The sequence below is a fragment of the Solanum verrucosum genome, unplaced genomic scaffold (assembly GCF_900185275.1).
Source record: "Solanum verrucosum unplaced genomic scaffold, falcon-dt-bn FXZP01000260.1, whole genome shotgun sequence".
In the NCBI taxonomy this organism is placed as follows: domain Eukaryota; kingdom Viridiplantae; phylum Streptophyta; class Magnoliopsida; order Solanales; family Solanaceae; genus Solanum; species Solanum verrucosum.
This window is the reverse complement of record NW_026019972.1, coordinates 448,481-470,433: the sequence shown is the minus strand read 5'-3', so window position 1 is coordinate 470,433 and position 21,953 is coordinate 448,481. Positions and strand designations below refer to the sequence as shown.

The window sequence follows — 21,953 nt, the reverse complement described above, 5'->3', positions numbered from 1 at the left end:
ACTATTTTAAGTTTTTTGGATTTTTCGGTTGCTAGTGTATGAGCTACCTTGCTAACTTCTCTGTAATTAATTATGTTGGATTAGGAGATTTTTCAATTTTCTCAATGCATAACTGCATTCATCATCCATAATGTTAGAAAAAAGGGAAGGAGGGTGTTGAAGCAATTTAATCACCTTTGTAGCATCAATTTCAACTTCACAAATGTTTAGATTGTATACAAGGGCTAGCGGAAGGCCTTGATGGAGAGCATGCAGCTCCATATGAGTATCATTTATGCCCATCGTGTGCTTAGGGATGACAATGGGGCAGATTTAAGGCTATGCAGGGCAAAACGGGTTTAAAGTTGTGCAGGGCGGATGGGATGGGATGCTGAGCGGGTTGAAGTGGATTTTTAAAAATGTCATATTTTACCTAATTCCATACCCTGACCTCACAGCCCCCCACCCCTCCACCGTCAATTTTTTTTTTTTTAAAATATATGTTTTAGTACCTCAAGAACTTGTAGTGTTCAAAACACGAGATATGCTGGAATGTTAGAAAAAACGTATACATAGTTGGACTCAATGGACCTAAAGAAGATAGGAACAGACAAAAGCTATAAAGATGTTCATTTCTTTTTGTTCATAACCGTCTTTTCTTTACAGAGGATATTGCTATTTACTCCTGTTGTTATAGCTTCAGTAAGATAAATAGCCAAAGGAAGCTGACGGTATCCCAGTTTCACATGTAGAAATTACTTGGAATTTACAAGGAAAGTACTATTCAGATATAGACGATGGTTGATATGGAAGTCGATGTGCAGGAACCCCTTCTTCAGACCGTCTGTCTTCAAACCATTTCAGAACTCTTTTCCGAGGCACATTTGTCACATGCACAATGCTGCTAATCATGGCATTCTGCATAGCCACAACAAAGAGAGTATAAGGATAACAATGTTCTTTGTTTCATTCTAGGTATAGCACTTAGCAATTGTATGCAACTACATCAACAAGCAAGCCACATATCATCCATTTAATCGTAGAGTTTGGAGATATCAATATGAGGAGTCACGAGTCGCACATGAAGTGCAATAATAGAATGATTTAGCAGTGCCTACTAACTCAGACTGGGTTTTCTAAACAAATCATCAGCATCCCCAGTTATATCAATAAATGATACCACGGGATGTAAAAGAGAAACAGGTACGACATACTAATTCAGTCAATTGTGCATTAAAAAGAGAAACATCATCAATTTACAGAGCAAACGAGAAGAACCCTGACATCCAACCACTTCAAACTAGTCATTGAATCCCCTCCCCTACCTCCAATTTTTTAAATGGAGAAAAAAAAAAACTAGTCATTTGGTGACTGAAAATAGTAATACAAGCATAACTTCAATTATGTACAACAACTACTACACTTCAGTCCCAAATAAGTTGGGATTTTGATGATAGGGTTCAATTATGTGATCCAAGTACTTTAACTTGGTGGTTCCTAATAATAGGGGAACTAGGACGCATTTGAACCATGAATAGAGGGGAAGAAAGGTATTTAAGTTGATTGAACACATAGATAAACCAATAAGAGGTGCCGATCGCAATGGGTTGCCATTCTAGGACATCATTTCTTAGATTTATCAACACAGTACTAAAGTTATTACTATCTTCAATCTCTGACTTTTGGTATACAGCTTGCAGTAATCACTCAATTCACCTGAATTTTTTGGCAATTTCTATTCAACTACCAACTACAAAGATATTAGAGTAGAACAGATAACCTGAATAGGTGTCTTAATATTTATTTATTTTAAACTGAACAGGTGTCTTAATATTCTCATCACATCCATGCTCATCCCGAAGAAATAAGGAAATTGCAGAAAAAAGATAAACATGAAAACAACAAACACAGATAAAAAGGGGAAATGCATACAGAGAGGACAGATGTGTTGAGATTTGGATATCGAGAGCAAGAAAGCAGATTCACTTATCCCAGATTAAACTTGGTCCCTAAGATCCAAGGTGGCAAGAGCCACCACACAACATTGTCAGCCTCAGTCACTAATATTCATATCCCAGACTAGATGATATTTCAGATTGGATAGTTTTCTATTTACTCACACCAAAGTCCCATTGTTCAAGCGCAGAATTAAGCAATAATATGCAGAAGTTCTGTATTCAGCTATGAAAATTTACCAACAGACTAAAAGGGCATCAAACACAAATAGAGAAGTAAAGGGACTCACAGTGGGCCGCTTCGATCGTCTATAAACTTGTTCAAGGGTTTCCAATTGGACTTTCTTTAGTCTCTTTTGAGCAGACCAATTACTTTGCATGACATGAACTGGCGTTTCCACCTTAGCATCTGGCTTCGCAGCATCACTCATCTCGATGGGAACAGTCTCCAGGGGTTTGCTTTCAGGCTCTAACATTCTGGGGACAGGTTCATCAGGTAAGGCAGCACTCAGCAACACAAGATTTGGTGGAGGATTGCGAAGCATTTCAAGAACAACAGCTCTATCAAGGCATAGGTCAGCAGCAAGATTTTTTATCTGGACGGGAAGGGTAAATATAAGTTCTAAATTATCACCACTAGACATATTCTCTTTACATAGGTAGTAGCGGTTAGAAGAAGCAGTTCCATATTTTTCTGCCCTTCTAATTCTGCTACAGGTTCTGAAACTTCCAATCTATACTTATGATGAGTTTATCTAGCAGAAAGCTGAATACCAAATGCAAAATAATCAATAATAAGCTTCCGGTGTAAATAAGTATAGTTTTCACTAATTAACGTCAAGAATACAATGCAAGCCAAAAGCAGATGTCCAGCTATATGCTACAAAAACGATGGAATCTGAAGAATGAAAATATATAGGAAAGATGAGATTAGCAAAGGTAAATTTTGCCCAAGCATTTGAAAACTTTAGACACATGGATAGATAGCACAAATGTTCATAGTACCATATGCTTAATGCTGGAATGCGCGAAGAGCCAGAGTACAACCAAAGTGGCCTTAAAACTCATGAGTAATGAGTAGCTGTAATAAAATTGCGGTATCTGAATTTGAGAAGACTTAATTAAGATTGCAGCTTACATTTAACTTACGCCGTCCCTTTCTCAAGGCATATGCCAGTTTCTTAAGTTGCCAATTTTTCAATTTCACTAGCATATCTTCATCTTCTTCATCTTCATCATCTTCATTGGCATCTTCTGCTACTGCTTCTTCATCTTCAGCCATACTACTTTCAATGTTCTCATTGGCAATTGAGTCAATTTCTCCTAGTAGTTCATCATCCTTCAGTGCTTCCTCCAATTCACGTTCAAGCTTCGCGAGGTCCTCCTCAGTTATATCATCATCGTCCAAGGATAGCTCATCATTTTTCAGATCTTCTTCCAGCAGCTGAAAGAGTGCCTCAAAAGCATCTTCATCTATATCATCAACTTGCTCCGTATCTTTCCTAGGTGAACTCTAAACAGGAAGCAAACAGAGCCTCGGGTTTAGCAAGCAATAGTAAAAGGTGTGTAATACAATAATTCAGCTGTAAAGAAGAGGTTGATGATATCAAAGTTCATGAGCAAGTATGTGTAAGAAAGCAAAACAAAGATATGTTTCTAAAAAACTTCTAGTCGAGGAAAATAGTTTGAATATTCAAGTGAAAGATCTCTGATTTGCGTAGGGTTGTGCCATCTTTCCAACCCTACCCATATAATATTTCCTACAAGCCTACAAGGTGCAATTTCCTTAAGATGCTAAACATAAACAAAAAGTCACGGCGATTATGATGCTTTTCCTTTGCTCTATTCAACTACAACACTATGACACATGAAGAACTATGATATTGGCTTGGAACATTTTTCATGATAGGTATTAACTTGGTACTACCTAAAACAATCATATAAATCAGAATTGCTCGTGTCTAGGACACCAGGGGCACCACCATCAATCATCCCTTAGCATATGTTTGCGAAGCATAACGTACTTACACATACAAGCACATTAAAGTTTCTAATGATTCAAGTAAATAATAAATCCATAAACAACAACCTATATCAGAAAACACAAGAAAACTGCTCAATGGTGACCATGGGAAGGGAATCAGTAGGAAATAAAATTTAAACTCAAACTTTTAGCATACTACCAGAGTAGAAAACTTTAATAAACTTCAATCTCTTTTCAATTCTCACTTAATATTTGATACATTCTTTATGAAAAAACAATTCTAAAAAGGAACTACCCTAAATTCTTCATGTGTATGTACTGCTCATATGCTCTAATCCCTAGTAAAGGCATTTTCGTTCTTGCCCCTCTTCAATTTTTCCTCCTTCCCACCCACAAGATAATCTAAAAGAATAGCATCTACCCCTTTAAATATCAAAATAAATTGGAGAGAAAACTGGTTATTTACAAAGGTAGTACCTTTTTCTTTTTGTTGGAAGAAGTGATAGCAGAATTGTTTCGACGGCGAGAGAAAGTAACAAGACGAGAGGAAGAAGAATGAAATGGCAAGGCAATGTTAGTTCTACTTCTGGGCTGACCCAAAAGGAGATGTTCATTGCTGGAACATCCAAGTCTAATGGAAATGCCCAGAGTTGTGGAAGCAGACGCCATTCTCTACTTTCTCAAAACCTTCTTCAAGCCCTATCTGAATTCTATTCAAAGGGTTTAAACAAGGTAATGATGGAAGAGATAAATTACTTAGTTCAGAACAACTTTTAAATATTTATCAATTCAATAAAACTCATAAGTGGGCTCCACTTAATTTTTTTCTACTCCCTCCTCCGTCCATTTTTATTTGTCATGTTACGCTTTTCGAAAGTCAATTTGACTAATTCTCAAAGTTAAATCAGATTACATTAATTCGATATTTCAAACAAAAAATTTAGATATTAAAAAACTATACGAAAAGTACTATAAATTGCAATTGTTTTGCATATCAATATGATGAAAAAATATATCGTAAAATGTTAGTCAAAATTTTTATAGTTTGACTCTAAAAAGGAAACTATCACAATTAAAAGTGGACGGAAGTAGTATTTAATATACAATCCTTCCGTCTCATATTAGTTGATTATGCTACTAAAAATAGTTGTCCATATTTGTTGTTTATCTTACTAAATCAAGAAAACATTAATTAGATTTTTATTGTATTACTCTTGTAATTAATTCTTTTTGAAAGTGTTCACATTTGTTTGTAAAATTTCCAACATGTTTTTCAAAAGATGAATTAATAAAATTATCTTTTTATTTATTATTTCTTAATATGTGTGTAAAAAGGAAAGTGATCAATTAGTATGAGAAAAAGGGAGTATTAATTAAGTTAGAGTCGTCAAATTATTATTAATATTTAGAAGTTGGAGTTTGAAAATATATATTTTCTTCTCCCTTCCCTCACCAACATAAACAGATCTATATTCTATCTCAACACATCCTTTTTAAAAATTTTTGGTAAATAAGAGATATTATATTAATTTCATGGTGGTAAGGATATATTGTTTTGGGATGTACCCATTACATGATCAGATGTCATTTGATGGCCTACATTGTTAATATTACATGGCTTGATTCTCCTAATAAAAGTAGTTCCAAGAGTGTCTGCTTGCACAACTTCTATAGCATACACTGGGGAAACATCCAAAAATGTCGTTTCTTCCAAAAAGAGTCACCTTTCTCCCTCATTAGCCAGCTCGTCTGTCACTCTATTCTCCTCCATGTACACGTGCTTGATGGTTGTGATACCTGGTTCCTTCATCAAGTACCTACATTTCGAAATAACATTATTAAGAAGTGTGTAGTCATTATTAAGCATTGATATTGCTTAATCAGAGTTTATCTCAAGTGGCTTGAGATTTCTGCTAACAACGAGTCTCAATCCATACATGATGGTTAGTCTTTCAGCTTGCACCACAGTTATGTGCAAGCATATTTTCAAGAAGCCAGTAATTCAATTGCAGTTATGGTCCCTGATCACGCCCCCAATTCCTCCTTGGCCAGGTTTGGTTGGGGCAGCCCCATCAGTGTTGAGTTTGTAAGTGTTCTTAACTAGAGGATGACATCGAATATGAATGAGGATTCTTGTGGATGTTGCCTTAGCTACCGTTAGGTCTAGGAAGTGAAATAATTACCTAAGCAATAGCACGATCTATCGGGATTTGCTTTTTCTTACTATTGAAGATAATTTCATTCCTACTGATCCAGATGTTCCGAAGTCTGAAAGGGATGACAGTATCCTAAGAGATCCATTTGTTGAAAGGCTTCCTTTTTAGGTGCTTCGAGGTGATATGCCAGCTACTAGTGTTCAACATTGTAGAATTTATGCTTGTTATATTGGTACTGTGGTTTGTCACGTTCGTCCAGTATGTAGTAGCCCAATTGCAATGGAAGAAGATATACTTCATATTTTCAAGATTCCTTTCACAAAATTTGCATAAATGGTCTATGTTTAGGCCAATGCTACTGAGGTGTTGACTAATAGGTAGTCTGCAATGTGAGAATAGCCAAATGAAAGCCTTGATATTGTTAGGAGCCTTTATTTTCAAAATCCAGGAGAAATTTGTGTGGAAAGTCTCCTCTTTTTTGTCCAAATGGTGATCAATAAAGTGATAAGCACTCTTGGTAGTGTAGTTGTCATCTTTGGTGATGTCCCAAATGAGATGGTCCTCCATGATATTGATGCTTGAGAGTAAACTATCAATGACTATGTTGGATAGCTCATATGTAAGGATGGTATCCAACTTTTCTAGTTCCATTTGTCATTTGAAACTAAGAAGCTGACTTTTGTTTCATGGTCTTGTTCACTCAATGGTCCACAAAATTATTCCATTATGATTCCGTAGTTTGAAATCCATTTGTCTTCGAAAAACCTGACTTTATTTCTTTTACAATAAATGTCCTAGCATTGCCTAATGCATTGCCATGTTTTTTATTCAATGGCTTTTTCCCTGGTGGGTAATTTATTATGACAATATTTGTAGTACATGATTCTTGTCCAGAGTACCTTGGGATTTTTGTACATTCTCTAAGCCAGTTCTACATGAATAGTTTTGCTCTTAATTGTACTCTTTTGGAACCTAAGTCCCCCCATCTTGCTTAGGCTTAGTGATAGTTTCCTAACCAATAAGATGGATTTTTGTAGCACTAGTTCCCCAAATGAAATTTATTTGGGTTATATCAATCACTTTAGTTGTTTTGTTGGGCATGTTAGTATATTGCATAACATTAGAAGGAATGCTGGCTATAGAGGCTTTTGCCAAGACTATTCTTCACAACATGTTAAGAAATTTAGTTTTCCATCCAGCCAGCTTTGCATGCATGTTATCAATTATGAATTGGAAGTCACTATGGATGGGTTTTGCATGGAAATGGGGAACCCTAAATATTTCCCGAAAGAGTTAGTGGCTTGGGTGTTGATCATACTGGAGCAAGTTTCACTAGTATCATTCCCAACATTACTAGAGGAGAAAACCTTATATTTAGAAAGGTTGAGATTTTGTCTAGATGCCTTATAGAAGTCTTCCAGGATCTTGTTAACAATGTTATAGTTTTTGGCATCAGCCCTCCTGAAGATAATAAGATCATCAACAAAGAAAATATGAGATATCTTGGGCCCTACCATGGAGATGCTAATATGGTTCTAAGTTTTGTCCCTCACAACTTCATCTATGCTCCTGGAAATTCTTTGCATGCATATGATAAAGATGTAAAGAGAGATAGGGTCACCCTATCTAATGCCTCTAGAAGGGGTGAAGTAGCCAGTGGTTGAGCCATTGACAATGATGGAGATGGAGGAAGTGGTGATACATGACATGATCAACTTGGATAGCTTAGGAGGGAAATTGAAGTAATCAAAAAGGAGTTATGGATGAAAGACCATTCAAGTTTGTCAAAGGATTTTTCAAGATAAATTTTTAGAATCATATTAGCCTTTTTCCCTTTCATTCTCCTAAAGTGGTTCATGTACTCTTGCATAAAAATGACATTGTCAGAGGCTCTCCTTCTATGAAGGAAACTTGATTGACTAGGGCCAATGATGTGCGTGAGGTGAGCCTTCAATCTGTTGGCAATTATCATAGTGATGATCTTGTAGCTGGTATTATACAACCCTATTATTCTGAAGTTCTTAAGGGTTACTACATTCTTACACTTGGGAATGAATCATATGAGAGTTTTGTTCATTGCGAAGTCTATAAGGAAGATGTTGAAAGTTTCTTTACAAAATATAGTGCTTTTATCCCCCACAAACTCCCAATACTTCTGGTAGAACATAAGATGGTTGACAAGGTAGGGGATTTGAGGGGTTTAAAAGAATTAAAGCCTTCTAGATTTCCTTGTCCTCAAGGGGACTGTCCAAGATGTCCTTAGTTTGGTTGTCTTAGAAGGGGTTATGGTGGATCACAGTAGGACTTCCTCTTCTAAAGGCTTTGTGATTAGTGGCATAGAGGTTGGTGAGGAAGGTTTTGGTCAGATTCTTGATTTCTTCTTCCTTATGGTACTCTTTACCAACCTCATCCTTGAAGAGCATGGTATAGTTCCTTCTTCTCCTATTAATGGTGCTGGTATGGAAAAACTTGAAGTTGGTATCGCCTTCCGTGAGACAGTTAATCTAGACTTGAACCTTTAGAAATCCTCCTCATGTCTAAGCAAATAATCATACTCAGTGATCAAATCAACTTTAAGATTATGGAGGAAAGAGTTGTGAAGGTAATGAAGATATTCTGAATGTTATCTAATCTAGTAAGGACTTTCCTCATTTTTTGAAAGATGTTGCCAAAAAAGGTTTTGTCCCGGATAATGCTTTCATTTTAAAAGGAGGAAATGGCTTGAGCCAGGGAATCAAGTGGATCAAAGCAGTTTTTAACCATTCTAATGGCCCTAGTCCCTAGATTGGGCCTTTTGGAATCTAACATGACTTGGAGAGGACAATGATCAGAATGGGTTCTAGGAAGATAAATAATGCTAGAATAAGGGTATTGCAAAATCCAGTGGTTATTTTTCAAACACCTGTCAAGCCTAAATCAATCATGTACCATAAGTTTCTTTTTATTGCTATATCTCTTAATAGTCCAAGTGTACTTGCTATCTTTGTACCCTAAATCAATCATGCTACATTGGTTAAAACAATGTCATAGGAGGTTAGCACGATTATTGTTGATATTTTTGCCCCCATACTTATCCCTAGCTTAGAGAATTTCATTGAAATCTCCTCCAATAATCCAAGCTCCACTACAGTTTCGGGATAGTCTTATGAGACTATCCCACAAAGTGGATCGTCTATTGAAGTCATTACTGGTGTAAAAATAGAAAAAAGGCCAAGGATTCTGCTTAGGGTTTACCTTGACCATTACATGGATGCCTTGAGGAGTCACAATCATACTATCCAACTTTAGGAGATATTATTTCCACATAATCGCGATGCCTTAAGAAAGTCCTTTAGAAGCAAATTGAATGTGAGCTTAATAGCCCAAATCCTCTGTACTTCTTCCATGTTCCTTCTCTTTGTTTCCAGGAGAACGATCATCACATGTTTGTGAGTTTTGACCAGTTCCCTAATGTGCCTCTTGAAAGTAATGTTATTTGCATCATCTTGCATTTCATATATGAAGTTCATCATTTGCTCTAGTGTAGTTGGAGGTGTTACCATCAGAGCCTTCTCTTTCTCCAATTGAGATAGGTTCCTGCAAATATCCATTGGGTTCAAGGCAACTACTAGTGTGATTTGCCGCACTTCATTCCTCAAGTTAAACATCACCTTTCTCATTTCTGGTAGACAATACACTAAAATAGCTTCGCTGAAGGGCTCTATGAACTTTTCTGAGAAAACTTCTCTAGATGCCAAATATTCGTTCCCCCCCCCCCCAAGGCATAGAGTAGCTACTCCATATCATTGTTGGACTGCTTTATGGTTTCTATAAAGTTTCACTTCTTGCATTTTCTACCACGATTGAGTGTGGTAGTGCTTTCGTCATACCCACCAGATTCATTTGGATGAATGTAGGGTTCGTCACATCTGGAATGGTGGTGGGTTGCGAAAAGAAAGGAATCTGGATTTGCACTTGGCCCATGAGTGAGCTTCTCTCGAAGGTTGACATTTGGCTATAGTTGCCTATTAACTATGTTTGGAGTAGGGCTTGGGTCTATAGGTGTTGTCCAAAACCATTTAGTGCTAAGTTTATTCCCTCTCCTACAATCTGCGCTAGGGTATCTGGGATCTTTCATTATAATTGTCACTGGTTTTTGTCTAATGAAGATCGTTACTGTTATCGATCTCCCTTGGAGGGCAAGTTCTAGCCATGATTTCGGAACATGGTCCGCATGTGCTGATGCTGAAATGAACATCAGTAGAGATTATTTGTGTTGTTCATATTTTATACTCCCTCCGTTTCAAAAAGATTGACCTCCTTTCCTTTTTAGTCTGTTTCAAAATAAATGATCCATTTCCTTTTATGGCAACACCTAAATTTTATGATTCCAATAATACCCTTACCATCAATTTAAAAATTCACTAAGCATGGACCCACTGATATAAAAACATGTCAGATTAATATTTTTTATTGGATGGAAAATACGGAAATCATTTAAAAGTACAACCAATTAAATTGTTAACTTTGCCACTTTTAACTTCTTCTTTCTATTTTATTCTTTCCTAATTTTTTGTCTTTTTCATTTTTTTTCTAGTGCAATACTTAGGATAGTACCAATTCATAATTTTTCAACAAAGAAATTTTCTTATTAACACCATCATAGGAATATTCAAGTGCATATCACTATTGAATTATCAAAAGGCTTAGTTGAGACCATCAAATTTAAAAACACTCATAATATGAATAATTTCTTTGTGTACATTAATCTCTTCAATTGAGAGATAAAATTACATTAATTTTAGATGTAGAAATTTACATAAAATAAGATAAAAAAGGCCAGCCATGTAGGAGCTTATACAAAAAAAAGATCATCTACATATATGATCTTATACCAAAAAAGAGGCCGCACCAACTCCTATTAGGATTGACATACATATATTTCATATCACACTTGAAGCAGAGCATTAGCTTCATTGACAATGTCAATATCACAAGAAAGTTGAATCGGAAGATTTCCTTCTCGTTCTAATCTTTCTTTCATCATGTGTGGCACTTTATAGTTGTTCCCTCCTTTAGCTTTCATCACTTCAATCATGCAAGCTTGCAAAGTTAGAAACACGTGATTGAGTCGCTCCCATTTCATTTCGTTAAAAGATGTTTCAACTGCATTTATCAACTCATCAATGGTTAAAGGAGCCTTTTGATATTGAAGAGATTGAATGGCTCTAAAGAATCCAAGATCTAAAACATTTAAATCCGGGCTATTAGGAGGCTGAAAGCAAAGTCTGATATCAAATCCACCTTCTCGAGCAGCTTCGTTAAATTCCATATCGTTTATATCAATATGAGGTCTTGCGTTATCTTGTTGGATGAAAATGGGAGTATTTGACTCTGAAATTGGCCATTTTGATCTAATTGCTGGAAGAACTTTTTCGATCAAGTAATCCCTTGTGATATCTTTAGTCACAGATAAAATAGATTTTGTTTCCAAAGTTCCTGCAGCTCGATTTTTGCTATTCCGCTTGGCTGACTCCTTGACCACAAAAGGAAAGATCCCTATTTTTCCTGAGAACAATTCAACTCCATTTTGATCAAATCTAGGACGTGCAACAGCAGCCATGAACATAACTTTGGTGATGAAGTTCTTACTTTTACATGATCTATATGGATTAGACTCTAGTTCTTCTGGGAGGAGATAGTACCGTTCACATTTCTTTGATAGAAGAAACCATTTTTCATCTATGTGAACATAATTGAACATATCTGAAAATTTTGGATTCGAATGAAGAGTATCCGGATCAAGCATTGATAAACAAAATTGAACCCTTACCTTTTTATTATTCTCTGTCAGATGAGGCTTTATAGCATTTGTGTGCGCCCTTATAGCACCTTCTTTGATACGTCGAAAAAGAGTTGATGTTGACACGTTGACCGCATATGCTAAAGATCGAATATTTGTTCGACGATAAAGAGGAATTTCTTTTATTCGATTAAAATCGATTTGAATTCATTTTCTCCTAACTGTACCAACAAGTCTCGGTGAAAGATTTAATGTAGTTCCATTATCAAGAGATAATCTTGTTTTTCTCCAAATTCGTTTGATCGTACTTTCCGAAGTGTGAAATAACTTTGCAGCTTGCTTTACAGACCCATATCGAAGACGCCCTGCTTTGCTTTCTTTCAAAAGCCATTCACCAATAGCTTGACGATCCTTGCAATATAGTCTTGAGTTTACTGTAGTTGGATTTAATTGTGAGTTCATTGTATGGAATCTATTCCAAACATATATGCCATGGTTCCTTACTTCGACAGGGTACAAATATCTAAATTTGATATTTTTAGATACTTTTTCAACCCCCTAAGATAAGAGGAGGATATAGAAGCAGATTTAGTTGCAGGTAGGAGCTGTATGTACAAAGGGTAAAAAATCTCAGCATCACTATAAATACATAACCTTATTATCAATAAATTTAAAATATTTAGCAAAATTATTTGGCTCCATGGAGGGAAACGAAAATTTACCCTCCGAAATCTTTAATCATTGTTGGAGGCTATGTAGACTAGGAAATCATGAGTAATATTTTTTAAAGAAGAATATAAAAGAAATAATCTAGAATATAAAAGAATACAAAAACCAATAAATTAACCTGTAATTGTTGAAATAAATAAATAAATCAACCTGTAATTGTTGAATTTTTTTTAACATTGCTAATCTTCACTAAGATAAGCTTTGCTCTTCAAGAAAAAGAGAGAATTGGATAAGACACTAGATTAAAAAAAGAAAATTGAAGAATGATTTTATGAGAGAGAAATGACAAACTTAAAGAAAATTAAAAATGGACACACATTTAATGCAAATGAGACAGCATGCTAGAGATGTCATAATTGTGTACAGTATTTGAACTTTCTTTTTGGTATTAACACGTATCCATTCACTTTCTCTTCTTTTCACAAGTTCATTTACTTCACTGAAGGGCATAATCTGTAGTTTATATATATTTGTGATGATATGGCAAAAGTCTTCCCTTAATATTAAACTCCGTGCCAAGTCAAACCAGATCAATCTTTGTGAAACGGAGGGAGTATTTTTTTTGGTAGGAATTCTTTGGGCATTGTGGCTTTCGTCTCTATTACTAAAAAGAGTAATTTTGGTGGAGGTGTTAATTGATACGATAGTCGTGGTCATTTCACCTGAAGAATTGTGATGATTACTTTTTGTGTCATCAGCAAATGCATCGATGGAAGTGTTGACAAGAGTCACTCCCACGGCTAGGAGAGCATTTCCTCTTAAGGAGAGGAGAGAGAGTTTAGGTGTAGTCTCTTTGGTGGGTACTATCTTATTAACTGAGTTAGGAATGGGTCTTGTCACTTCTCCCATCTCTTTTTCCTTCCATCGTTCGTCAAATTTTGATGCGCGCTCACTTCTCCCATCTCTTTTTCCTTCCATCGTTCGTCAAATTTTGATGCGCGCTCATTAATGGAGTGGGTCCATGTTTGTTGGTGTCTTGTTTCGTGCCGCTTGTTGTTCCCTTGGTGGTTCTGGGATTCATTTTGTTCCTCCGTTCAATTCCTTCGGGTTGTTTACGCTTCCCCCTATTAAACCCCTCAATTACACCATTAGAGATGTTAATATTAAAAAGAGATGTATTGGGATGGATAATTTTTGCAGAAATTTCAGTAAACTTACCAGAAGATACATTGGAAGTTTTTATGTGAGTTGTTGTCTATTATGTGGCCCTTGCTTGTTTTGTTCTTTCCTGTTTAGCTTTGTGGTTGTTTCTCCTTTTTGGATAGATTACTGTTTGCCGAGTTTCTTTCTTGGTGTTTTTTGTGGCTGAGTAATCTATTTTGTTGTGCAAGCTTAGATTGTATGCCAATTTTGTCGCACCTAATACACATAGTGTCTCCCCTTCATAAATTATCTTTTGTGTGTGATTTCCTATTTTTACCTTAGTTTTCACAAGAGTACCCATCGAAACTTTATTAAATCTTATTTCTAATAATTTGAAATAGATAAGAGAGAGAAAATTATGTTATATTTAAAAATAAAGTTTGAATAGGTGGAGAATTGATATGTTGAGATAAAATATGATTCTCTCTCTCTCTAGAACAGATCCCTCCGGAGAGAATGACCAACGAGCAACACTCTACCAGAGAAAACTCCCCATCCACCTGACACACTGGAATCTATGGAGGAAAATACTCCTAATTATGTCTTTAAGCATCTAATTATTTCTTTCAACAACAATATAAATTGTTCCACTATTACATTAGTTGTTTGAACAATTATTCAATATTAGAACTTCGGTTATTCAAAGATTGATTTTTTTTATTCTTTATTGTTCTGAATGTTAAATAGTATATAACACATGATTGATGACTTAGAATGTTGCTAATTGAATTGTTAAGAAATGAAGAGTACAATGAGTCGAAAAAAAATAAAAGAGCTTTTAAAAGGTGTTGCTTCCGAAATTTTGCGAAAACTCTTTATGTCCTAGACACAAGCCGTACTTTAAATCTTACGGTTATACTTCGCCACAATAATTCATTTGTACTCCACTAATGTTATATCTTGATTATATACTATAAGTCCACAACATCATTTTTTCAAGTGGATAAAATATACTTGAATTGTGTACTTCATTTAGCCGATGATCTATCTTTCCACACTATTCGATAGATTTAAAATCAAGATTCTTTTTACAATTAATAATGTTGAGAACTACATTATATCTAAGATAGCATCGACGATTATTTGATATAGATTTTAATACCACACTACTTATCGAGACCTCTTATTTTTCAAATACATGAGCCTTTTTAAATATTTTATGAAATGTCATATCATGGTGCACTTTTAAAGCACTTGCATCATTATCAATATCAAGACCATCTTGATTATTTGCTCCTCTCATTCCTCAAGGAGTTTTATGTTTGGAACCGATGAGTTTATCTCGCTTTAGACGTGCCCTTCAAGGACCTTTTATTGGAGCACTTACAACTTAATTAAGATATAGGGTCATCAAATACATCCGACAACTGATTTGCAACATTTTGCAAATGAATAATCCCTTAAACTTCAAGTCCATTTTTTTTTTTAAACGAGGATCTAGATAAATTTTTTCCTATAGTTTTTAATTACTAATCATCTCTCCGCCTAATGTTAGGAATTCTAATATTTACCCCAAACCTCATTTGGGGGATCTATTTTTGTGCGTGGTGGAGCAACTAAATCAAATACAACACATGTAAATTTTTAGATAAAAATTATTTAACTGTTGATCCTAAATCAATTGTCATTTAGGGGAGGAGGGGGGGGGGGGGGGGGTTCTTGTTGACTTAATGTATACCTATGTTGTTACATGTTAAATAAACTCATCTCTCAAATTTTATTTGAGAGTTTTGTTCTCATAATCAATTATTTAGCTATAACTAAAGGCATACAATTTCTACATAAACACACTGATTTAAATCAACATCATCAACGTAATCTTATAGTTGGAACCATGCTCTTAATTTAATATTTGAGCAAACAACCTTGCAACTATTAAATTGCAAGTTGATACCAAACACACATATGTGACCATACCTTGAATGCATCTATGAAACCTTTTAATAGTAAAGGGTCCACATGACAGGTGAATGGACCCATATTCACCCTTTTATATGTTATGGGGAAAAAATTATGGGATACAATTCCAATCTTAGTTGATATGACCAATTTATCACAAGAACAAACAACATGAGAATTTGTGATTTTTCTTTTATTTCTTCAATATATAACCACATGACCGATTTGCCAACTTGTTTTTCCTTTAGTAAACGCCCAATTTACTTTCGCATTTGATTCCAACGTCATGCCCATATTTATGTACAACAAACAACTTGAAAAGACGAGTAACTTTTCACTTAAATATTTATAACCCGCTTAGATTGTAGCAATATGAAGATATTAAATCTTTCCAAATTTCTATGTTTGAATATAATTTTTTTTTTCTTGTCAATTTCTTTGAAACTTAAAAAGTTTCATTTGAGACTCACTATAATCCCAATATCATGAACAGTTTCATTTTTATTTTTTTTGGATAGTAACAAATCATCTCTTTCGAAACTCTCAATCGAATTTGTGTATTAACACATATTCCATAACACCATTCATATAGTGAACATCTCCTTTTAGAGAGGAAAATTATTACACGGAACCTATGCTCTGCAACCTATCACCATAAACTCCCCTACTCTACCTACTATTGTAAGAGCTAGCCAATACAGGTGAATTTCTACTTATCCAACACTACCATCAGCTACTCCAGTCCTATCATACTTCCATATGCTAGAATCCTGAGATACCATCTTCCTGACGTACATGAGACGATGCAAAATCTGTAGCATCTCGAAAAGGGATGGAAGAGCCAGATCTAAACAGAAGGGTGCTGTCTTTCTCAGAAGACCTATAGGGATTGATATTTTGTTGAACATCCCTTCCAGAGTACTTTAGGCTGTTGTTTTGAATTTCTGCCACAGAGAGAGCAGGGAAATCCAGAGGATTAACATTTGGAGCAGACAAGGCTTTTGAATTCATATTTTGATTCAACCCGCCATCAACTTGAAGCTGTAACAACGAACTTTGAGCCATTAGTATGTAATTGAAGGTTCCAAAAGAACATAGTCTTCAATTGAAAATCAATCTTCAAAACCATTAGAGAGACATTTCCTATATTGTGTCCATTACAACTATTTTGTCCAGTGCAATTAATTTGACTGAACATCTAACTTATTTTGTATAATCCTCAGAAGAATTATTACTTCGGACTTAAGACAATCTAAAAAATAGATAAGTGACATAGACTACTAGGACACTGAGACTCAACGATGGAAGCTAATTGACTAGACTTTTTTTTATGAGTAGCTGATTCACTAAACTTACCACATAATTGAATTTCTAGACAGTTATAACCATAAGAATATTTAAACATCATGTGTGGAGAAATTCTGGATTACTTAATTTAATGAAGACACGGTGCTCAGATAATTCTAATAACTGAATAATACTTCCCAAAAGTTTGAAAGCACGGACACAATAAAGGAATATCCACGGTCACTTTATGTAGTTGGTAGTGAAAGAGGTGTGCTTAATGGATGAAAATTTAAGGGAGAGGCATTCAGTATCTTCAAGATGCTATCTTTGTGGTAAGGAAGCTAAAACTAACTGTCACCTTTTTTTACATTGTGAAGTGACTTCTCAAATCTGGAACATCTTTTTAAGCATGAGTATCAAATGGGCGATGCCTAAAAACTCTTTGGAGTTGTGAAATGCTGGAACAGGTTAGGATGGTTACTCAAACAGAAGAACTGATTGAAGATGATCCCACTATGTATTTTGTGGGCCAATTTGAGGGAAAAAAACTTGATATGCTTTCAAGGCATGAGTAACCAAATTCAGAAGATCAAGATGAACTCCCTTTTGTTATTTCATTTTTTGGTGTAAAGAAGAACCCCTCTAGTGGACACTGTAGCTATCCTAGAAATTTTAGAAGCATTGTAAATAGCTTAAGGTTATCGAAAGCAGGCTCCCTACTCCACAAAGGTAGGGGTAAGGTCTGCGTATATCCCACCCTCCCCAGACCCCTCTTGTGGAATTTCACTGAATATGTGGTTGTTGTTTTGTTGTTGTTGCATTCTTATGCATTTCCTTTGTTTTTACTGTCTAGAATTTCAGTGAACTAAATATATATTGTTCAAAAATAATTTCCAAGTGAAAGTGCAACAATAAACAACAAATTAAAGGACGCTATGACATTCATCATCATGCCCTACCAATTACCATTGTAGTTGTTGGTGCCCAGGACTCTTTCTGCCTGATATGGGAAATTAACTGGGGCGCAAGTTATACTATGGAATTTTACCTTTGTTTAATGTAAACATAATTGATGTACCCTATCACATCATCTTTTAGGCTCGTGGAACAGCCTGAGATTCACAATATTTTTTTTAAAACATCAAATATATAAATGGGTAGATAATTGAGTCCTCATCACAAGCAGCAAGGGAAATATCACTAGCTAAGTCGACTAACTTCAGAATTGAGCAACATCACAAAATTACCAAAACTTGGTGGAACATGCCAATAAGTCTTCTTTCTTAATTATTGTAATCAAGAAATGACTGATGCCACCCTGTGCTAGTTGAAGATAAAAGGGAAGAACATCAGCGACAATAGGTTACAACTTGAATAGAAAAACCAGTTTATGAGATAAAAGTGTCTGACTGGACCATTTGTAACAAACAAATGACGTAATGATTATCTTGTTACTCAGACATAAAGTTTCCCCATCATAAGTAACATATTGGGAATGATATGAGAGTAGAGATGCATTTTGATGGCAGCAAAAAGTTGTTACATACTAACCTACTTTACACATTGATGAATGCATCTTCCACATTTCTAGCTTTCCCTGTCAGTCACATCAGCAACTTATAGAATGCAGCAAGAACATATTATTTCTATAGGTAAATGACTTATTCTTGGCACCAATGCACCACAGATGGCCTTGTACTTCTAGGTCGCCTTTCATTCCTGCTGTTTCCCATACAAACTTGAAAAGCCCCAGAGCTCTGCTTAGCTGCTTTACCCCGCTTTGCAGCATATTCTGCTCATCAGATGTTAGGATCTTTCCCATGCACAGACGAAACTTATCCCCTCGACCAAGTGGATAAAGTCCTCCACATACTTCAATATCAACATCCCAGATGCTGCCATAAAGATAATAAAGAAGAAGTGTGAACACACATCGTGATGGGTGGCCCAATGTCTTAGTCAACTTTTTATGCACTAAACTCTCCTGATAGCGAGCTTCCTTAAATCCAATGTTTTTGTCTATGAAAACATCCTTAATCTGATAAAGCCCCTCTTTCATGACCTCAAGCTTCTTTACCTCCGAAGTTAATTTTGTCTCTTCACTCAAGCAATCAATAAGGTCGCTGAACATTTCAAGAACACCTTCCCACTTATGAGAAGCAGGTGACTCCACACCTTTTGCAGGTGCGACGCGCATCCATGAAGTGGATTCAGGGTCATAAGAAGTTGCATTCTCTAAATACTTTTGACAAGTTGTAACTATTTGCTGCGCCATTCTAATGTCTTTACTCGGACATCTACAATTTAGAAAATCGATATTAGATTTCAGTCCATACAATATCTCCTCAACTGCCCCTATCCATACGGGGTACTTTGTGACCTGTGCACATATTGATTGCCTGACAAGCTTCCTTTGTTGTGCAGAAACATTCAGGAAGTTTGAAATTTTTGTGAGGGAATCAACTGTAATTGATTCCCTCTCGTTATTTTTACTAAAACAGACAGGCTGATCACATTGTACATCAGCTAATGCTTGTGCCACATTCTTTTTCATCATTTCTTGCATTGATGGACACCCAATAAAGGTCCTAGCCAGTGATTTGAAAGAAGACAACTTTTGTTCCAAGCTTTCATCATGAACTCTCGAGTGATCATTAACATTTACTAGCTTGCCATCAACTAAGTCAACATTCTTCAGCAAAAGGTTCAATTTTGTTAATTTTGAGAAAGCTTTCTCATACCATTCAGAAGGCAAAGACTCGTCCTGGAATTCCTCTGAGCAGTGATAAAACCGCATCACCCCACTAGTCTTGGCTGTCAACATCTTAGCTCGAGGTATAAGGTTCCTCCTCACGCTACGCATTCCCATTGTAAGACCAACTTAAGTTACCATAAAAGATACACTTGACACAACCAGCAACTACTTTGTTTTCTTCTTCTGACAATTGGGACGCCTAAAAACAGAACCTCATCGAAAATTCAACATACTCAGTCCATTGAGACATTTCATCGATCAGGTTGTGTGCATATATTTCTTCACAATCAACTTCAAATTGAAGGCTGAAACGAATTCAAATCTTGAAGTAGTAAAACTAGAATGGGTATAGAATAGCATAAATTTTCAGCATTGGTGAAGAACAAGATGAAAAGGAGAGCGAGCGCTATAGTTTGACGCCTTAAAAGTTTGGTACAAGAAAAAGAGGAGTGAGGCAAGTACCAGTTTTTCAAAAAATACAAGGATGAAATGCCAATAATACACCTAAGTTTTTTTTTTAGTTTCCTATTTAAATTATTGGGAGTGTTAGGGCATCTCCAACCGTATAATATCTATTGAGAAACTTTCGTATATAACCACTCAAAAATAGTCTAATTATATTTCATAGCTATAATTTACTAATTATGATTCATAGATACATGTTATAGGGAGGAGAGTGACGAGCGAGATTGGGAGAGGGAGGAGAGAGGCGAGCGAGAGAGGGCCGAGAGTGGGAGAGAGGTATATTGTATATGTATTCGGTTAGATAATTTTATATTATACATATGTATTTGTATATTCTGGCGAGCGAGATTGGGAGAGGGAGGAGAGAGGCGAGAGAGAGAGGACAATAATTTGTCTAATTCACGTATTTTTGTATAAAACTCGAAATAACGAATTAATAAACATAAATATATGAACTTTAAACAATTATACAAAATATATTATACAAATTACATTATATAATATAAAATCTAAAAACTACACATTTATACAAACTTTAAAAAGTTATACACAAAAAAATTGAATGTATATGATGACAAAACTGAAAAAGCAAAGGAAATCATCGTCATATACAAATACAAACCGTCATATACAAATACAAATCAAATGAAGAGTTGTTAGTTGAGATTTATACAAATGTGACGAATTATACAAACGTGACTAATTATACAATTTGAAGTCAGTCCACGTAATTAATGGTTAATGTTAGTCGTGAGTGGTAATTATAGCAAACTATAACTATGATGAGTAATTAAGTAATATAAGTTTGCTTAACTACGTAATTTTCCCTACTCTATTTTCCCTCTTAATATAAAGTTCTTTATTTTTTCAGATGACCAACTCCAATCTAATTATTTATTTTACTCTCTAAAAAAAAATCTTTTTATCTCTCATTAATATTATATTATTATTTCTATTTCATGTTTATTTTCTTATTTCATAATATATATCATTTCTTTTTTTTCTAATTAATTATTATATATAATTTTCATTTGATATAATATTTTATTTTTAAAATTCTTCATTTAATACATAAAATTATATTTTATGCTAAATTTTTAAATAACATAAATTGAAAGCAAATATTCTATAATGTACAAATTAATGAACAATTCAAATAAAAGAAATCATTAATGAAATACAATTACATAAATACTCAACATTTAAGATATGACATTGCTCCCATAAATGATCTATTAATGCATTACAGAGTTAAAAATGAGCATTTTTGTCCTTAATTTTTTTATGTTTAGCTAAAAATTGTTCAAATCAAAGATTTTCAAATTATATTAGTCACAAAAACTTTTAAAAAATAAAACATTATCAATTCGAGATGAAAATAGTATATATTAAATAATATATTTTTTAAAACATTACATTTTATTTAAAATGAATTACGAATAATAGATATTTAATTAGTGACATTATATATAAAATAATATGTTAGTTACAAAATAATAGAAATAATATTAAAATAATAAAAGAGTGAAATAGAGAGGTGAATAGTAGTTCTTCAAATTTGGAGAACTACTATTGACCCCTCTATAAATAGAGAATATATATTGATATGGAGGTGGGTTGGAGTGCCCATTCTCTATTTGTCATGATCCAAACCGTCGTGATTAACACCCACACAAATCCTTCAGTGGGAGAACCATTACTACAATCCAAACAAACAAATTTTATGAAAACTAAGGCATTTAAAGATACGGAAATAGGTTTAAATGACTATAAAAATGGAATCCCCATAAACTCCAAGGTTTTAACAAACAACTAACCA

At 34.8% G+C, this 21,953-nt stretch overlaps 3 protein-coding genes across 3 annotated transcripts; all 3 read right to left on the bottom strand.

Annotated features, from left to right (window-relative positions):
- Positions 1 to 559: 559 nt before the first annotated feature.
- Positions 560 to 4,647, bottom strand: LOC125817200 (protein OVEREXPRESSOR OF CATIONIC PEROXIDASE 3). Its single transcript, XM_049496748.1, has 4 exons — positions 4,396 to 4,647; positions 3,073 to 3,447; positions 2,225 to 2,530; positions 560 to 897 (listed from the first exon to the last, which is right to left on the bottom strand). The coding sequence occupies exons 1-4, from the start codon at positions 4,585 to 4,587 to the stop codon at positions 760 to 762; spliced, it is 1,011 nt and encodes a 336-aa protein (XP_049352705.1). The 5' UTR covers positions 4,588 to 4,647; the 3' UTR covers positions 560 to 759.
- Positions 4,648 to 11,001: 6,354 nt separating this feature from the next.
- Positions 11,002 to 13,503, bottom strand: LOC125817212 (uncharacterized). The gene is made up of 2 exons (XM_049496761.1): positions 13,248 to 13,503; positions 11,002 to 11,819 (listed from the first exon to the last, which is right to left on the bottom strand). Exons 1-2 carry the CDS (start codon positions 13,501 to 13,503, stop codon positions 11,002 to 11,004), a joined length of 1,074 nt encoding a protein of 357 aa, XP_049352718.1.
- A 4,839-nt stretch (positions 13,504 to 18,342) lies between these two features.
- Positions 18,343 to 19,793, bottom strand: LOC125817198 (uncharacterized). The gene has a single exon (XM_049496746.1). It carries the CDS (start codon positions 19,781 to 19,783, stop codon positions 18,524 to 18,526), a length of 1,260 nt encoding a protein of 419 aa, XP_049352703.1. The 5' UTR covers positions 19,784 to 19,793; the 3' UTR covers positions 18,343 to 18,523.
- Between the last annotated feature and the right edge of the window lie 2,160 nt (positions 19,794 to 21,953).